At 46.1% G+C, this 17,161-nt stretch overlaps 1 protein-coding gene across 3 annotated transcripts; it reads left to right on the top strand.

The window, feature by feature from the left end:
- The first annotated feature begins 9,186 nt into the window (after positions 1–9,186).
- On the top strand, positions 9,187–16,915 carry LOC122565193 (immunoglobulin lambda-1 light chain-like). 3 transcript variants are annotated; one of them, XM_043720909.1, is made up of 4 exons: positions 9,187–9,295; positions 9,394–9,712; positions 10,092–10,129; positions 16,226–16,915. In XM_043720909.1, the coding sequence occupies exons 1-4, from the start codon at positions 9,247–9,249 to the stop codon at positions 16,546–16,548; spliced, it is 729 nt and encodes a 242-aa protein (XP_043576844.1). In that variant the 5' UTR covers positions 9,187–9,246; the 3' UTR covers positions 16,549–16,915. The 3 variants fall into 3 exon arrangements, with proteins under 3 accessions (XP_043576844.1, XP_043576843.1, XP_043576842.1); XM_043720908.1 differs by having other exon boundaries at positions 9,394–9,715; positions 10,095–10,129; XM_043720907.1 differs by having other exon boundaries at positions 9,394–9,718; positions 10,095–10,129.
- The last annotated feature ends 246 nt before the right edge of the window (positions 16,916–17,161 follow it).

The raw sequence follows: 17,161 nt of genomic DNA, 5'->3' as shown, positions 1-17,161 counted from the left end.
TAACAAAACCAATGTGGCATTGCCTCTTGTTGGCCTATGTACATACTGTGTCAGGAAATCTTTCTGAATACTTTGAACAAAAACTGACCCATCTAAAGTACTAAAACTATAGTGTTTCCAGTCAATATTTAGAAAGTTAAAGTCCTCCATAACATTTACCCTGTTACGTTCACTCCTATTCAGAATTATTGTTGCAATCCTTACCTCAACGTCTCTGAAACATTTCAGAGACCAATAGAAAACTCCCAACAGGGTGACCTCTCCTTTCCTTTTTCTAACCTCAGCCCATACTACCTCAGTAAACGAATCCTCATTAAACGTTCTTTCTGCCATTATAACCAACAAAGAGACAGGCATAGCTGGGCCCCATACGGGTGCCCATGGCTACCCCTTTGGTCTAGAGGAAGTGGGAGGATTCGAAGGAGAAATTGTTAAGGGTGAGGACCAGTTCAGCCAATCGAATGAGAGTGTCGGTGGAAGGGTACTGTTGGGGACGTCGAGAGAGGAACGAATGGAGGGCTTGGAGGCCCTGGTCATGGCGGATGGAGGTGTAGAGGGATTGGATATCCATGGTGAAGATGAGGCGTTTGGGGCTGGGGAAACGGAAGTCTTGGAGGGCATGGGTGGTGTCTTGAACATATGTGGGGAGTTCCTGGACTAGGGGGGGATAGGACAGTGTCGAGGTAGGTAGAAATGAGTTCAGTGGGGCAGTAGCATGCTGAGACAATGGGTCAGCCAGGGTGGTCAAGCTTGTGGATCTTGGGAAGGAGGTAGAACCGGGCAGTAAGAGCTTCCGGGACTATGAGGTTGGAAGCTGCGGGTGGGAGATCTCCTGAGGTGATGAGGTTCTGTATGGTCTGGGAGATGATGGTTTGGTGATGGGGGATAGGGTCATCATCGAGGGGGCGGTAAGAAGAGGTGTCCTCGAGTTGGCATTTGGCTTCAGTGGTGTAGAGGTCAGTGCGCCAGACTACCACTGCGCCCCCTTTATCTGCTGGCTTGATGGTGAGGTCGGGATTGGAGCAGAGGGATTGGAGGGCTGCGCGTTGTGAGGGTGAGAGGTTGGAGTGGGGGAGGGGGGTAGACAGGTTGAGGCGGTTAATGTCCCGGCGGCAGTTGGAAATGAAGAGGTCAAGGACAGGTAATAGGCCAGTGCGGGGTGACCAGGTGGATGCAGTGTGTTATCCTCCAGTCTTATGGCACTACTCCTGTCAACAATGATGACATAAAGATCGAAGGCAAAGACTCTGCAATCTCCGACCTGACTTCTCATAGAATCCGAGGATAAATCCCAATTTATCTATTTTCAGATCTTTCAAAATTGCTAACACCTCCTCTTTGTCTACCTCATCTTGTCGCTTTTATCTCCATATTCTTACTAGTATTGCCCTTTTCCAATGTGAATACTGACAAAAGGTATTCATTAAGCGCCTCTGCAATGTCCTCAGATTCCACACACAACTTTCCACTACTATCTTTGATTGGCCCTAATCTTATTCTTGTCATTCTTTTATTCCTGATGTACCTTTAGAAGGCCATAGGATTTTCCTTGTTCCTATCCACCAACAACTTCTCATGTCCCCACCTGGCTCTTCTTAGCCCTCTCTTTAGATCTTTGCTGGCTAACTTATAACTCTCAAGCCCCCTATCTGAGCCTTCATGCCTCATCCTGAGATAAGCACACATTGAACAAAAACTGACCCATCTAAACTACTTGAGCCATGGTATTCCCGGTTGATATTGGGAAGTTAAATTCCCCCATGACAACTACTCCATTACTCTTGCTCCTATTGAGAATCATCTTTGCTATTTTTTCCTCTACATCCCTGGAACAATTCAGAGGCCTATAGAAAACTCCCAACAGGGTGACTTCTCCTTTCCTGTTTCTAACCTCAGCGCAAACTACCTCAATTGGTGAATCCTCAAATGTTCTCTCAGCTGCTGTAATACTGCCCTTGATTAGCAATCCCACATACCACCTCCCCACCAATCACCAATCCCCGCCGCCCCCCCCCCCCGCCCCCACCTTTACCATCACAGTGGCTCAGTGGTTAGCACTGCTGCCTCACAGTGCCAGGGATCCAGGTTCGATTCCAGCCTTGGGCGACTGTCTGTGTGGAGTTTGCACATTTTCCCCCTGTCTGCGTGGGTTTCCTCCGGGTGCTCCGGTTTCCTCCCACAGTCCACAAATGTGCAGGTCAGGTGAATTGGCCATGCTAAATTGCCTATAGTGCTAGGTGCATTAGTCAAAGGGAAATGGGTCTGGGTGGGTTACTCTTTGTAGGGTCGATGTGGACTGTTGGGCCGAAGGGCCTGTTTCCACACTGTAGGGAATCTAATCTAATCTCTGTTCTTGCTGAAACATCGAAATCCCAAAAGCTGCAACAACCATTCCTGTCCCTCCTCTGGCCATATCTCTGAAATGGCGACGACATCCAAATCCCAGGTAACAATCCATGCTGCAAGTTCACTCACCTTATTCTGGATTCTCCTGGCATTGAGGTACACACCTGTCAAGCCAGCATCTTGATTACCAGTGCCCTCTCGCGACCTTGTAAATCTATCCTTGACCTCACTACCCTCAACCTCCTGCACACCCGGACAACCACGGGACAAGTGTGGGAAATTGGGATTAATGTACGTTTAGTGGTGGTTATTGTTGGTGCAGGCTCGATGGTCTGAAGGGCCTTTTCTGTGCTGTGTGACTCTGAGAACCTCAAGAATAGTGAATGTGGTCAAGAAGTGGATTAGCCCACTAGAGTCTTCCCAGCTTTCCTAATGGCTGAGAGAATTCCAGTACTGAAGCTGTGACTGTATGAGGTTTTTGCCCGAACTTCGATTTTACTGCTTCTCGGATGCTGCCTGAACTGCTGTGCTCTTCCAGCACCACTAATCCAGAATCTGGTTTCCAGCATCTGCAGTCATTGTTTTTACCTGTATGAGGTGGGCTTGGCTGGAAAAGGAAAAGAATTTCAAACATTTTGAGGTTCTTTAAACCACATCTTTGAGATTCATCTGAAGAGTCGGACAGATGTTTCCCATCTGGTGCACACCAAAGGTTAACCTGGGTGTCAGTGATATACACTGTCTGACCTCAGTGGGGTCAGGCTGTCAGGTCAGGGAACAATTCTAACTTCATTAATACAGTGAAAGGCCTGATTTGGGATTTTGTTTATCACTCACTGTTCTTCCACTTGCTTTTCTTTATGAGCTGTCGTTTTAAATTCGGGTACCACACACAAAGAGTTTGTAGCAAAATGTGTATAACTCGGATTCCAGAATGAAATATGGTGAGAGGTGGTGACATTGCAGGGAACTGGAGTACAGGGAGATCCAGAAAGCCTTTGACAAACTATTACACAGGAGATCACAAAGGGGCAGTGGAAAAGGGTGAAGAATAATGAATTGAATTAAAATGTATTGGAAGAGATAAACAGAGTGAGGTGAGATTAGATTCCTTACAGTGTGAAAACAGTCCCTTCAGCCCAACATGTCCACACTGACCCTCCGAAGAGTAACCCACTCAGACTCATTACCCTCTGACTAATGCACATCACACCATGGGCAATATAGCATGGCCATTTCACCTGACCGACACATTTCTTTTGGATTGTGGGAGGATTCCAGAGCACCCGCAGGAAGCCCGCGGAGACACGGGGGCAATATGCAAGCTCCACACAGACAGTCGCCTGAGGCTGGAATCAAACCTGGGTCCCTCGTGCTGTGAGGCAGCAGCGCTAACCATTGAGCCACTGCACCGCACTGAGAAGGGGTTAAGAATATTTTGTCAGACAGAGTTCAAAGTGGAATGTCAGTGTCTGTTCTGGGATCATTTCCAGAACAAAGGTAGAAAAGAAAACCTGAAAATATAACAAATGCATTATCTCATATTCAGGGCATTCTGAAACACTGGCCACTCCAGTTTGCTTATTGGTGTTTGCTCCCCCAGACCTCCATGTTGGACACCCAGCACCAACACCTCAGGACACGCTCCATGGGTACTGGCCACATGCCCCCCACATCCATAGATGTGGCATCAACACCTGCCAGCCTCTCCTCATCATCATGGCACATCTCTGATCCACTAACAGTTCTGTACTTCAGAGTGTAGAGGCAGCTGCCAGGGCAATGCTGCAGCAAACACACTAAGTTCGCAGGGACAAAGGGCTGGGGTCAGTCCTGGGGTCAATAAAATGCATGTCAAGAGGGTTGGAGTGGAACCAGGAGTACTGCTGTGACTGAGAGGTGGAGGGACTCAATGGGGGGGAGGGTCAGCAGCAGCCTGGCTTGTGGAGAGTACCAAGATGGTGAAGGGGATGGGGGTAGTCTTGAAAAGAGTAATGGCAGAGCCAATTGTGCACGTGAGGCCATGGGATACTGCAGGCAGGGGAGGTATAGACAGTCATCACCACTGTGGCCTCCAGAGGGGAACCGTGCAGCTTGGTAGTAGACATCACTAAACTGTGGTGACTTAGCTTGGGGGGCATGGTGGAACATTAAAGTCTCAATCAAATGTGGAGGCTGTCAAAGTGTGGGGATTTAGTAACAACAGGCTGTCCAGGGAGAGCAGGTAAAGTGACAAGTGAGTTCATGAGTTGGTTGGACCTGTGTTCCAGGTGGAGCCTGATAAGATGGTGCCCAGTCTGACCTGCTTTCCCTTCCACATCTGTCAATCCATGTGAATGATAAATGGCTGGGATCACATCCGGGTGGGTGAAGTCTGAGGCAGTTCAATGGGTAAAAAGAGGACTCCATTTCTGTTGGCGTGTGGAGTACAGGTTCACATCATTTACCTCACACCATCCCATGTGAAATACATGTGTGTTTGGTGCAAATACTGGCCGCATGCAATGACCACCATGTTACTGATCCCTGCAAACTGCAGACAGAGATGTCAATGTTGCAGAAATGATCACAGCTGACTGTAAAAGAGGCAACTGTGGGTCACAAATACCACAATTGCTGACAGAGTGGCACAGTTCCCATTTCCCACCCGATCTGGAAGTATTTTGTAAGACTCCTCCATGCAGCACCTGAAGAGGTCACAGCTGTAGGGTCTCTCAGGTGCTGTCCAAGATACAGGAGAGCCAGGGGCTTTCATCCTGATGAGTGAGGCTCAAGTACTGGTGCAGGTTACAATTTCCCAGGTCACCAGGACAGAACTGTGACAGCCTCTGGATTGGCATCTCCAACCTGAAGGCATCCTATCACAGTCCCCTGCAAGGTGACAGTGCTGTTGAATTTCTATTTGACTGGCCAGCTAGTATTGGACAGGAGGGGCACCATAGAGGAGTGGTCAGTCATTAATGAGGCAGGTTTGAATCATAGCACAAGAAAGCAGCTCGGACTCATGAACAGACACAATGAAAACTCGGCAAAACTGACAATGTGACAAATCAAAGTGTAAGATTCATCTATATTCTTTCCTTCCTTTCACATGGAGTTTTTAAATAAGCTGATGCAAAGCTGACCATGCCATAGATTCCTAACAAAACTGGTTCACCTCCTTAAACAGTGATGTTTCTGTTACTTAAATGGGTGGAACAGAATCTGAGAGATTTGGGTACAGTTGCAGTAAAATGATGTTATATTGAGGTTGACTGTGTTCTGGACAGTCCCTCTGCTTAAAATAACAGGCCTCAGTTCCTGCTGGGGGCCAGGTGTTTGTTCATTTCACTCACTAGGAGCAGCTGGATTGGACGGCACAAACCACCCTCAAATACTGAAAGCTGATTGGCTGAAACTGACTGCTGAGTAGCTTCATTCAAACTCCTTCAACATTCCCATGAGGTTCAATTCATTCTCAATGTTCGGGTTCCATGGAAATAACAGATATACTTATTGTCTCAATCATATTCACCATTCTGTGCAATATTGTTAATTGTGTAACTGGTCACCTGGTGGTCAATAGCAGGTTAGATTATGATAGTTAGGTGGCAAGTGGGTGCAATCATTAACTAGTCACATGCTCAGCTCTTTCATGTTCACATAAACTGTGACAGAGCAAAATTATCCAAACATTAACTGAGGGGAATCACCAACACCTTAGGCTGGATATTCCCCCTGGGGAGGGATACAGGAGTTGGGAAGGTCATTATGTTCCAATCCCACTGTTGGAGGCTGGGAACACACATACATTGGGATTTGATTAGATTAGATTACTTACAGTGTGGAAACAGGCCCTTCGGCCCAACAAGTCCACACTGCCCCGCCGAAGCGCAACCCACCCATTCCCCTACATTTACCCCTTACCTAACACTATGGGCAATTTCGCATAGCCAATTCACCTAACCTGCACATCTTTGGACTGTGGGAGGAAACCAGAGCACCCAGAGGAAACCCACGCAGACACGGGGGGAACGTGCAAACCCCACACAGTCAGTCGCCTGAAGCGGGAAATGAACCCGGGTCTCTAGCGCTGTGAGGCAGCAGTGCTAACCACTGTGCCACCATGCCGCCCACAGAGAGATCCTCTGACTTGACCTGGAGGCAGTAACTTGTGAATTATAGGTGGATGGAGTGTAGCCCCTTCACAGGGCAGCATTTAGTTGCTCTAATATCCAGGTAGGCAGGAAGGGCCTTTCCTCATACAAACAGGCCCCAACACAAACTGGAAGTTGCAGACATACTGGAAGTGACTCGTCGATGTCCATTAGTTGAGTGTTAACAAGACCCTAACAGAGTCTAAATGGGCACCTGCCCTGCCCTGCTGGACCCAGACCCACAATGTCTGAAATAGCTGGAGCTGGGAATGATGTTGGAAACTAAATGTTCACTTTCTACCTCCAATCCTGCCTCAAGTTTGGCTACAAACTAAATAAGGACCATGAATACCAGACATTCAGCAAGTGGCCTATGCTTAGAAGTTCCCTGTATCACGTTGCAGGAAGGCATTAGAACATACACATTATGTGATAGAAAAGATTGACCACATGCAGATTTTTAAAAGCTCTTCAGGGTGGCATGTTGGTTAGCATTGCTGCCTCAGAGTGTTAGGGACTTGGGTTCAATTCTAATCTCAAGTGACTGTGTGTGGAAATTGCACATTCTCCATGTGTCTGTGTGGGTTAGTTCCAGTTTCATCGCACAGTCCAAAGATTAGATTAGATTAGATTACTTACAGTGTGGAAACAGGCCTTTCGGCCCAACAAGTCCACACCGACCCGCCGAAGTGCAGCCCACCCAGACCACTTCACCTAACACTACGGGCAATTTAGCATGGCCTGCACATTTTTGGATTGTGGGAGGAAACCGGAGCCAACCCACACAGACATGGGGAGAATGTCCACACAGACACAGGATAAATAGGGTGGTCAGTAGGACTTTAAACTTCTGAGTTGGGGGGAAGGGAAAGTCAAAGCGACAGGGAGTATGGAGTTAAATGGAAAGATAAGCAGCAGGATAGCATGTGTGCAGGCGGATTTAAACTTGAGGCAGACTGGGAATGCAGCAAAAAGGAAGGATAACTTAGGACATCTTATGACTTCCAGTATCTCTAGTGATAAGAAAGTTAGCATTAAGGCACTTTACCTGAATGCTCGTAGCATTCGTAACAAAGCAGATGAACTAATGGCACAGATCATTGTGAATGATTATGATGTGGTAGGCATCACAGAGACATGGTTGCAGGGGGGTCAGGACTGGCAGTTAAATATCCAAGGATTTTCAACTTATCGAAAAGACAGGGAGGCGCGCAGAGGGGGCAGGGTTGCCTTGTTAATTAAGAACAAAATTAAATCTATGGCACTGAATGACATAGCGTCGGATGATGTGGAGTCTGTGTGGGTGGAATTGAGGAACCACAAAGGCAAAAAAACCATAGTGGGAGATATGTACAGACCTCCTAACAGTGGTCAGGACCAGGGGCGCGACATGTACCGGGAAATAGAGAAGGCATGTCAGAAAGGCAAGGTCACGGTGATCATGGGAGACTTCAATATGCAGGTGGACTGGGTAAATAATGTTGCCAGTGGATCCAAAGAAAGGGAATTCATGGAATGCTTACAGGATTGCTTTTTGGAACAGCTTGTCATGGAGCCCACAAGGGAGCAGGCTATTCTGGACCTAGTGCTATGTAATGAACCAGACTGTATAAAAAATCTTAAAGTAAGGGAACACTTAGGAAGCAGTGATCATAATATGGTAGAGTCCAGTCTGCAGTTTGAAAGAGAGAAGGCAAAATCGGATGTAATGGTGTTACAGTTAAACAAAGGTAATAATGCGGGCATGAGAATAGACTGGAAGCAGAGCCTAGCAGGGAAGACAGTAGAGCAAAAATGGCAGGGGTTTGTGGGTATAATTGAGGACACTGTACAGAGGTTCATCCCCAAGAAAAGAAAGATTATCCGGGGAGGGATTAGACAGCCGTGACTGACAAAGGAAGTCAGGAAATGTATTAAAGAAAAAGAGAGATCCTATAAAGTGGCCAAGAGCACTGGGGGAAAATTCAGAACAGAAATACAGAGACACTTCTTCAGCCAGAGAGTGGTGGGCCTGTGGAATTCATTGCCGCAGAGTACAGTGGAGGCCGGGATGCTAAATGTCTTCAAGGCAGAGATTGATAAATTCTTGATGTCACAAGGAATTAAGGACTACAGGGAGAATGCGGGTAAGTGGAGTTGAAATGCCCATCACCCATGATTGAATGGTGGAGAGGACACGATGGGCCGAATGGCCTTACTTCCACTCCTATGTCTTATGGTGTTATGGTGCTGCCCATAAAGATGTGTAGGGTTGGTGAATTGGCCATGCTAAATCACCTGTAGTGTTAGGTGGAGTAGTCAGAGGGAAATGGATCTGTGTGGGTTACACTTTGGAGGGTTGGTGTGGACTTGTTGGGTCAAATGGCCTGTTTCCACACTGTTGGGAATCTCATCTATTAACAAGAGCAACAAATAAATTACACTAGAAAGTCATTTTTTGATAGTAGGTGTGAAGAACAATTTTAACTCCAGGGCTGGTCGGAAGATGCAGTAAACATAAAGGGAAATATCAGACAATAAACGAGCTTCAGTGTAAAATGTGACAGTGTTTCCAGTCGGACTGAGGTATCACTGCATCAACCTGAATCTCTGAGCCTGAATGGGTGGATTTCAGGTCCTTGCTCTGGTTGGTCAGTGTGAATCGCTCTCATTTGCACGGATTTCCTTCCTGTTGTGAAGGGCTCTATAACTGGCTTCAATGGGAACCTGCTGCCACAGTCTGTCCCAGATACAGTCGCTGAAGGCAGGCAGCTCACTGGCAGAAATGATGTGGATCTTGTGCTTTCTCTGTTCCCTGGCAGTGTGGCTGGGCTGTAAGTAAAACACTGCTCCTCCCACAGCAGCAGGTCGGGGTTTTACAGTCCCCTTTACAAGGGTCCATTTCTGATGTTTAATCCTTGCTCTTTTACAGATGGACAGTGTCAGACTCTGACTCAGCCTCCACACCTGACTGTGAAACCGGGAAACAAGGCCACACTGGACTGTAACATTGGAACGGCTGATAGCTATTATGTGTACTGGTACAAGCAGACACCAGGATCAGCTCCTCAGTGGATCCTCTATTACCATCACTCGAGCAGTGCGCCGACCTATGGGTCTGGGTTTAGCAGCGACCGTTTCACATCGACAGCCAACAGCGGCCACAACATTTACCAGTTAATCATCAAAAACGTGGAGGTGAATGATGCCGCCGTGTATTACTGTGAAAAGTGGTTTAGCTCGGCCAGTGCTTATGTCTCACAGTGACAGAAGGTAACACAAAAACTGATATCAGGAAATAATGGCCTCCTAATATCATTGTACTGGATCAAATACTCTAATATTTAAGACTTCATAAATTACTTTAATGATGTTCTTGGGTATAATATTTTCCAATTGCCGTTATTTCATAATTGGTAACTTTCTGAATCATTGCCCACTACTGAGTGTTGATGACATTTTAATGTCAGTGTGTGGATGTTGTTGTGAGGTTATTCCTTACTGTCCCACACCAACTGGGGCACTGGGAATACATGATCAATGCTGGCACTGGAGTATCTGAAGGTGTTTTCTCTCCATTTCCAGGATCCTGGATAACTGTGTGGGCTGAACCCTAGAACATCACACTGTGTGTGTGTTTGGGCAAGGGACCAAGCTCTTTGTTGCAGGTAAGTGGCTGAGAATTCCCTCTGTGGATACTAACTGTGTGAATTTCGGCACTTGATTGAAACTTGATTATTTCCTCATGCCTATTTCTTAACCTGAGTGAAAATGTTGGTTGTTTCTCCAGAGTCTAGCAGCAGAAGCAGAGCAATCACTCTTGGTGCTGCCTGTCTGAGTTTGTGCTGTTTCTGACATTGGCTGTTAGTTCATAGTTTTGTATATCATGTTTTTGTTCATAAGTGCTTTGATTTTACAAACTCTTTTTAGCATGCTGTACATTTGTTAATATATTTGGTGGTGACTCATATTTGAGTATGTGGTCTAATTTTTTTCAAGGCTTATAAAGTGCAATGTTGGGAACAGTTAAATTTAGTTCTGTTGGTTTTGTTTAAAATATTCAATATTAGCTGCACTGAGTTAAATCGAAAGAAAGAAACTTCATTGATATGTTTTCTAATTTTAATTTTGTTTTTAATGCCCCAAAGCATTTCATGGTGAATTAATTAATTGAAGCTTTGTCATTGCTTTTTAGTTGAGTAGCAATGTGCCTACACATAACCCATTATTAATGTTGACAGAAATATCAGAAGCAATCATTCTCAGAAACCAAGCATTGCTAATGCAGTACTCAGGAAAATACTAGTTTAGTTCCTGAGTCAGTATTTCTTTGCTCTAGTCCTCTCTCAATTTTAAAGCCTATTGATAACTTTGTCTGTGCTTTTTTATTTTTGCACTGAACTGGAACCTCTTGTTATCTTGATTTCTGAAATAGCTCGACAGAGGCCAGTATCCCGTCATAAAGTTGTCCTGTATATACACGTGCATAGTACATGACACTGATCCAGTCTCCTCACAGCCAGCTAATAGTGAATAGAACCTGTGACACTCCTGGTTGGTTGTTTGCTTATTTATGTATTTATTTTTGGTATACACACACACACACACAATACAGCAACACCGTAGTCGCGCTTATTTTTTCTCCACAGCATCCATGTTGTGTAAGGGCAGGGACTCAGTGAAGACCCCTTTGTGCAAATAATTGTATTCAATCTCTCCACCACCAGGAAAAGGCACCCAAGTGGCCAGGGAACCAATGACAAGCAAAGCCCAATAGGGGAAAATGCTTATCTAGGGAATTCAATATGAAGTGGGAGGGTGGGTCTGGCACTCCTATTTAAAAATTTTATTTATTTTATGTTATCTTTTTCCCATCATCGTCACAGTCCATTTACACATGGAGAGTCCTTGACACTGATCCAGATCCCTCAGAGCCAGCTCTGAGTGACCAGGATGTCTTAACGCTCCTGTTTTTTTTACATTTTATTAAACAATTCACAGTTAACAAAATAATTAACATTAACACCTGTATACAAAGAAACAGCACTTTTACAAGGGAGAGGAGCAGCAAAGCCAGATCCCAAACCCGACTGTTCAACCAGTTTACAGGGAAATGAAGAACTTCAAATCCCAGTTTCAAACATGACAAGACAGTAATAATGACATTTGTAGGCACTCCTATTTATACCCATCAGCCAGTGTCCCCCAATTGGACCAGATTAACAGCATCGATAAGGAAACTCGTATTCTATGAGGGCCATCTAGCTGACCCCAACACAATCATTACATCCATCCCCCTCTCTGTCCAGGGACAGAGGCCTGTTCGTTTTCTCATACCGTCTGTAGTGGGGTTTACCCACCGGGTCCAGTTACTCCGACGCAGCCTTGGATACACAGACCGACTCTCGCACCCAGAGCGTGTTGGAAGAAATTGCTCCTTTTCTTCAGGTGGTAAAGGTGCTGAGGCTGCAACATCCACCGTGTCTGTCTCTGACTCTGACTGATGGGGTGGGGGTGAAGCTACGGGTTCCAGTAGCCTTTCCGACTGATCTAAGGGACCAGGTATTTGACCCTGTCATGTTTGTGAGTTTGCAGCTTTCATCTGGTCCACATGCTTGTTCAGAACCAGCTCACTGACTTGAACTTTGTACATGACAGGACCTGACCTCTCATCAGCCATGCCTCTTTCTCATGCAGGTCCACTTCCATGATATTGGCACCAAACCTTGACTTCTGAAGTGAACTGTCTCTCTCTCGCCTGGCATAGTCTTGTGTCCAGTGTTGATGTTCCTGATACTGTTTCACTTTCCTGCTCCCCTTTCCCCAGGTCCGGGAGGATAAGCTTTAACCTGGTGTGGAGTCTTCTCCCCAATTGCAACTCTGTTGGAGCTATTTCCGTAGCTGCCAGAAGGGTGGTCAGATAATCAAATAGGAGCTGGGGCAGTTTGGTAATGAGTGAAAGTGGAAGCTGTTTTTTTAAAGTTAGCCTTCAAAGTTTGGTCTGGCTTTCCACCAGCCCAGTGGACAATGGATGGTAAGCAGCTGATCTGGTGTCCAAGACTTGTCTGTGACCAAGACTTCTGGGAGTCTGTGTATTACAAAAGATGTTTGCAGCTGCTGATGGTAATTTTTATCCCTGTTGGCACCCTGCACACTGACCCACCAACGTGGCTATGCCTGCATCCAATCCTGGCCACCAGACATGACCTCTCATCAACATCTTCATCTTTGGACTCCCCTGGATGATCCTGGTGGAGTTCAGCCAGGAACTGATAGAGTCCTTTGCGTGGGATACTCACTCACACTCCCCATAATAAAATGCCATCCTCTTCGGTGATCTGGTCTCACCGAGTCCGGGAAAGTATTCAGTTCAGGTTGTGATGGCCCTTTTGATCTTTACCCCATCGCCGCTAGCTGTTATAGTTTTGCCAGGACGGGATCTTTTTGTGTCCACATTCCGAAATTTGTAGCGGTGGCCGGAAGGGACTCCGGAAAGTTTAAACCCAGAACGGACTCTTCCAGTGGCCTCACTACCATTGGTGTATCTGCTGGTGGGAGGCAGCTCAATGCATCCGCATTTTCTATTTGGCTTCCCGGACGGTGTTCCAACTTGTAATTGGGTGCACTTCGCCTGAGAGCCCAATGCTGAATTCAACCTGAAGTTATGGGTGGCACTGCCTTCTCCTCTTTGAGTAGCCCCACCAAGGGTTCTGGGTCAGTTTCTATGACAATGTTACATGAGCGAAGGTATTGGTGCAACTTCCCCACAGGAAAGATAACTGCTCACTTTCCTTCTTTGACTGGGTGTATTTGTGTTCTGCATTAGCCACAGTCCAGGAAGCACACACGATTGGGCATTCCTCTGCTTTCGGCCTTGTGACTGGTGCAGACCAGTCCATAAACGGTATGGGTTTGATTATTCCTTCGCCTTCCAGCCTCCTGATGTCTGCCTCTACTTTTGCCTGGAAGGACAGGCCTTGCAGAATCATGGAATCACTTCTCAGTCAACATGCAAGGTGGTCTTTGCTCCTTTGATAGTCCCGATTCCTTCCTGAAAAGTGCCCGAGGATTTAATTAGGACTTTACTTGGGCTCAACATTTATCCATTAGAAAATGGTTGGCTATGAAGGTGAATCTATTTCAACCAATTTCCAACATCAAATGAGACCAGAACCGAAGTTGTACCCTTAACCTGTAAAGGTTCCCCGGTATAGGTTCTCAGTCTAGCCGAGGCCTTATGCAAAGTTCAGGGTTGGGGTCCAGAGTGAAGTTTGTTATAGACTGGTTCTGCAATCACTGATACAGCCACGCTGGTATCAACCTCCATTAGAACCAGGTGACCATTCAACCAGACATTTATTTTGATTGTGATTTGGATGTTGCTCCGCAATTTAACTGTTTCAAGACCAATGCAAGTGGGTGTTCTAGGATGTACACTGTCCTGAACACCAGCCTACAAGTTCCTTTACTCAGTTCAGGCCTAATGGGACTCTGTTGCTGTCTCGGTCCTGCACACCGGCAGCAACTACAATGGCTTGCCGGCCAGGACCCTGGAAAATGTTCACTTGCTTGGCTGAGGCTTGGCTTTGTTTTAGGGTTTTGCTGTGGTTTGACCTAGAGTCCTCCGGTTCAGGATATGTCCTGAATGAGGCGATACTACAAGCTCAGTCTGCCTGGGGAGGGGCTCCATTTCCATCGGCATACCCTGTAAATCTTACGCTCCACTTGTCGCATTTTCTAATGACACAGCCAGTTGTTGTGCCTGTTCGAAGTCCAGTTGGGCTTCAGCTAGCAGGCACCTTTGCACAGTTACATCATTAGTCCCAGTCTTGTCGCCATTGAAATAACTTCACAGAGGCCTATATCACCTCAGCCTTTATTTACAGCTGCATAGTGCGAGAGGCTGATCCGGCTTCCTCCGAGCCAGCTCAGAGTGAACAGAACCTCTAACACTCCTGTCTGTATCGGTCCGTCAGGACTCTCTCTGATTAGACCGGATTAACAGCCTCAATAAGGGAACTCATGCTCTGAGGTTCACCTGGCTGATTTGGTTTCAATCACTACAACTTCCGGTTTCAACACTTTCTTTCCCCCCCTGCCGTCAGGCGTTACACCTCCAATCCATCCTCGGCTTTTCTCCTTTCCATTTCTGGTGCAGATGAGCAAACCAATGTTTGCTGTAAGCCGACTGAAACTCCTAGCTTTCTTAAGAGCACTGTCTCCTCTCACTCACACCTAGGAGCTCTAGTTCATTCTTCTCTCCTCGATCTCTTAGGAATCTGACGATGACCATAACGATGCTTATGTTGTGTCTTCCCTTCTTGAGCAAGGAAGTCCCACCTCTCTCAACACAATCTCTTGCTTTAATATGGCTCCTTTTTAATATAGTAGAAAACTGTTCCAGGATGTTCGTAAAGAATTATCAAACAAAATGTTACTTCAGCACCAAAGGAAGTATTACATTAAAGGCCAAATTGATAGAATTTAAGCCATTTCACAAACAATTTTTTCTTCATAGGTGATTTGTCAAGCCGTTGGTTTTCACCTCCTCACATTCTCCCAATACATGCTGGAACTCTCCCTCCGCTCCCTTTCCTTCATTACCATCGTTTGCTCTCATTGCTCCTTGGAGACTTGTTGCTTTGATTTAGGTTTTGCAAGTTCTGAGGCTGGAGCTCAGGTTCTGAGGTGAATTCACTGAGATGGTGTAGCCATCACTCTAGCCGGACTGTGGCAGGAGTGAGTGTGCAGTAAAAAGGCTTGCTGGGTTTGTGTTGAGTTTCAGTACTGATACCCTAGCCTTTACCACTCGCTCACTGAGCTGCTGCTGGACATCATGTTGACATTGAACCTGTGCCAGGAGTTAACGTTGCTGCATTGTGTACACTGCCAGCAGCCTTTCCTCATTCGGAGGACTCTGAGGGAAATAAAGGTGGTGTTGAGGCTGGGGAAAGGATAATTGAAGATCAAGCAAGAAATTATTTTGTTCTTCTCACCTTGAATGGGCTAATTGGAGCATCCTCACAGACCATTCCATGTCCTGTTGCTCATTAGTCTGTAGAACTCAGGACCACACGACCTGGAGCTTTCAGTCAAAGCTGTGGAGAGTTTGAGATAATTTTATTCCCAAATGCCAGAGGTTGGCATTGAAGAGGCACAGTGATGTAGGAATGGGGAGTGGGTTAACAGGAATATGGTAAGATAGGTCAGAGCTGTAATTCCCAGGTGTGGTTCTCCTTTACGCTGACTGTTTCTTCCCCTCAAATCCATGAAACTCAGTGTCACAGCTCATCACAATAGGTTTTCGGGAAGAACAGGAATTGCTGGAAAACTCAGCAGATTTGGCAGCATCTGTAGAGAAAGCAGAGTTAATTTTCAGGTCCAGTGATGTTCTACAGAAAACAGATTTTGAATTTGAAAACAAAGATCAGAGGCAGGGATCACTGAGACCAACTGCAGTGTCCCTGATACATTACCTGGGATGAACCAACATAGCACAGACCTGTGTACAGCCATTGAGTTGGAAGTGAATTCCCCACAGTGAATGATGCTCTAATCCACAGGACAATTGGTTTGACATCCTAATTAAGGACTTTCTTTTGTCACAAACCTCAACAGTCTTAACAGAGGGATGCTAACTCCCATGATTACCTTCTGAGGCCCAATTCTGGAAGCTGCAACATCTCAAACTTGTTCTTATTAAACTGAAATGATGCTATATTCTTTGCTAACTTTGTATGCAAACATTGTCTTTTCTCTTGCAGCTCAGCAACTCCCTGACCCTTCAGTAAAACTGCTTGGGCCTTCAGATGAGGAGATGTCCAGTAAAGGGGCAGGCACATTAGTTTGTCTGGTCAGCAAACTGTCCATGGGCTTTGCTGCGGTCAGCTGGACAGTGGATGGGAGTCCGACGAGCAGTGAGGTCCAAACCAGCGTGGTGTCCCGTGACCCGGACAACAGCTTCAGTCTCAGCAGCTACCTGACCGTCCCTGGCAGTGATTGGAGCAGTGGGAAGGTGTACTCCTGCACAGTGCAACAAGGAGCAGCTTCAGAAACAACCGCAACAGTCTCTCAATCCGGCTGTTAAATATTTGGAAGTTTCATCTGTGTTTGCTGTCTAATTTAGGCAGAAAATGACACTTAGCTTCCACCCTTTCACCATTACTTAACCCGCTTCCTCTGGAATCTGCTGCATTTTGTGTTCCTGTTTTGCTCTGCGTGTTTGTGCTGTATTATGTTTGAAGTGTTTGTACCTGAGGCAGGTTCTGCTCAGTTTCCCATTTCACGTTTCAGTGACCAGTGACTTGGCTCCAGTCAGGAATTTCAGTTCATGTGGGTGCTGTGCTCAACACCCCATGCTGGCTTTCATGTGAGTTCATGATCAGCCAACAGCATCAGGCGATTAATAATTGTAGCTGAGTGTAATGTCCAATAAAAAGAATCTGTGCAGGAAATCCTTCCGTGTATTTTGTCAACTTGTGTGGGCTTTCTCGTCCTCTCACTGCATCTACACAATGTATGGCATCTACTCCCCAAGACACTTTCAAAATGACGTTCCAAATTTGTGACTTTTACTGATTTGGAGGAAAAAATAGCAACAAAAGCATGGACACACCATTACCATATCTTGACTTGGAAATTATTGCACTGTTCCTGGAATCCCCTTCCACAGAATAGTCAGTTGAGCAGTAAATAGCAGT

The sequence above is a fragment of the Chiloscyllium plagiosum genome, chromosome 31, assembly GCF_004010195.1.
Source record: "Chiloscyllium plagiosum isolate BGI_BamShark_2017 chromosome 31, ASM401019v2, whole genome shotgun sequence".
NCBI lineage: Eukaryota > Metazoa > Chordata > Chondrichthyes > Orectolobiformes > Hemiscylliidae > Chiloscyllium > Chiloscyllium plagiosum.
Note: the sequence above shows the minus strand (reverse complement) of the source record. Positions and strands in the feature narration are given on the sequence as shown.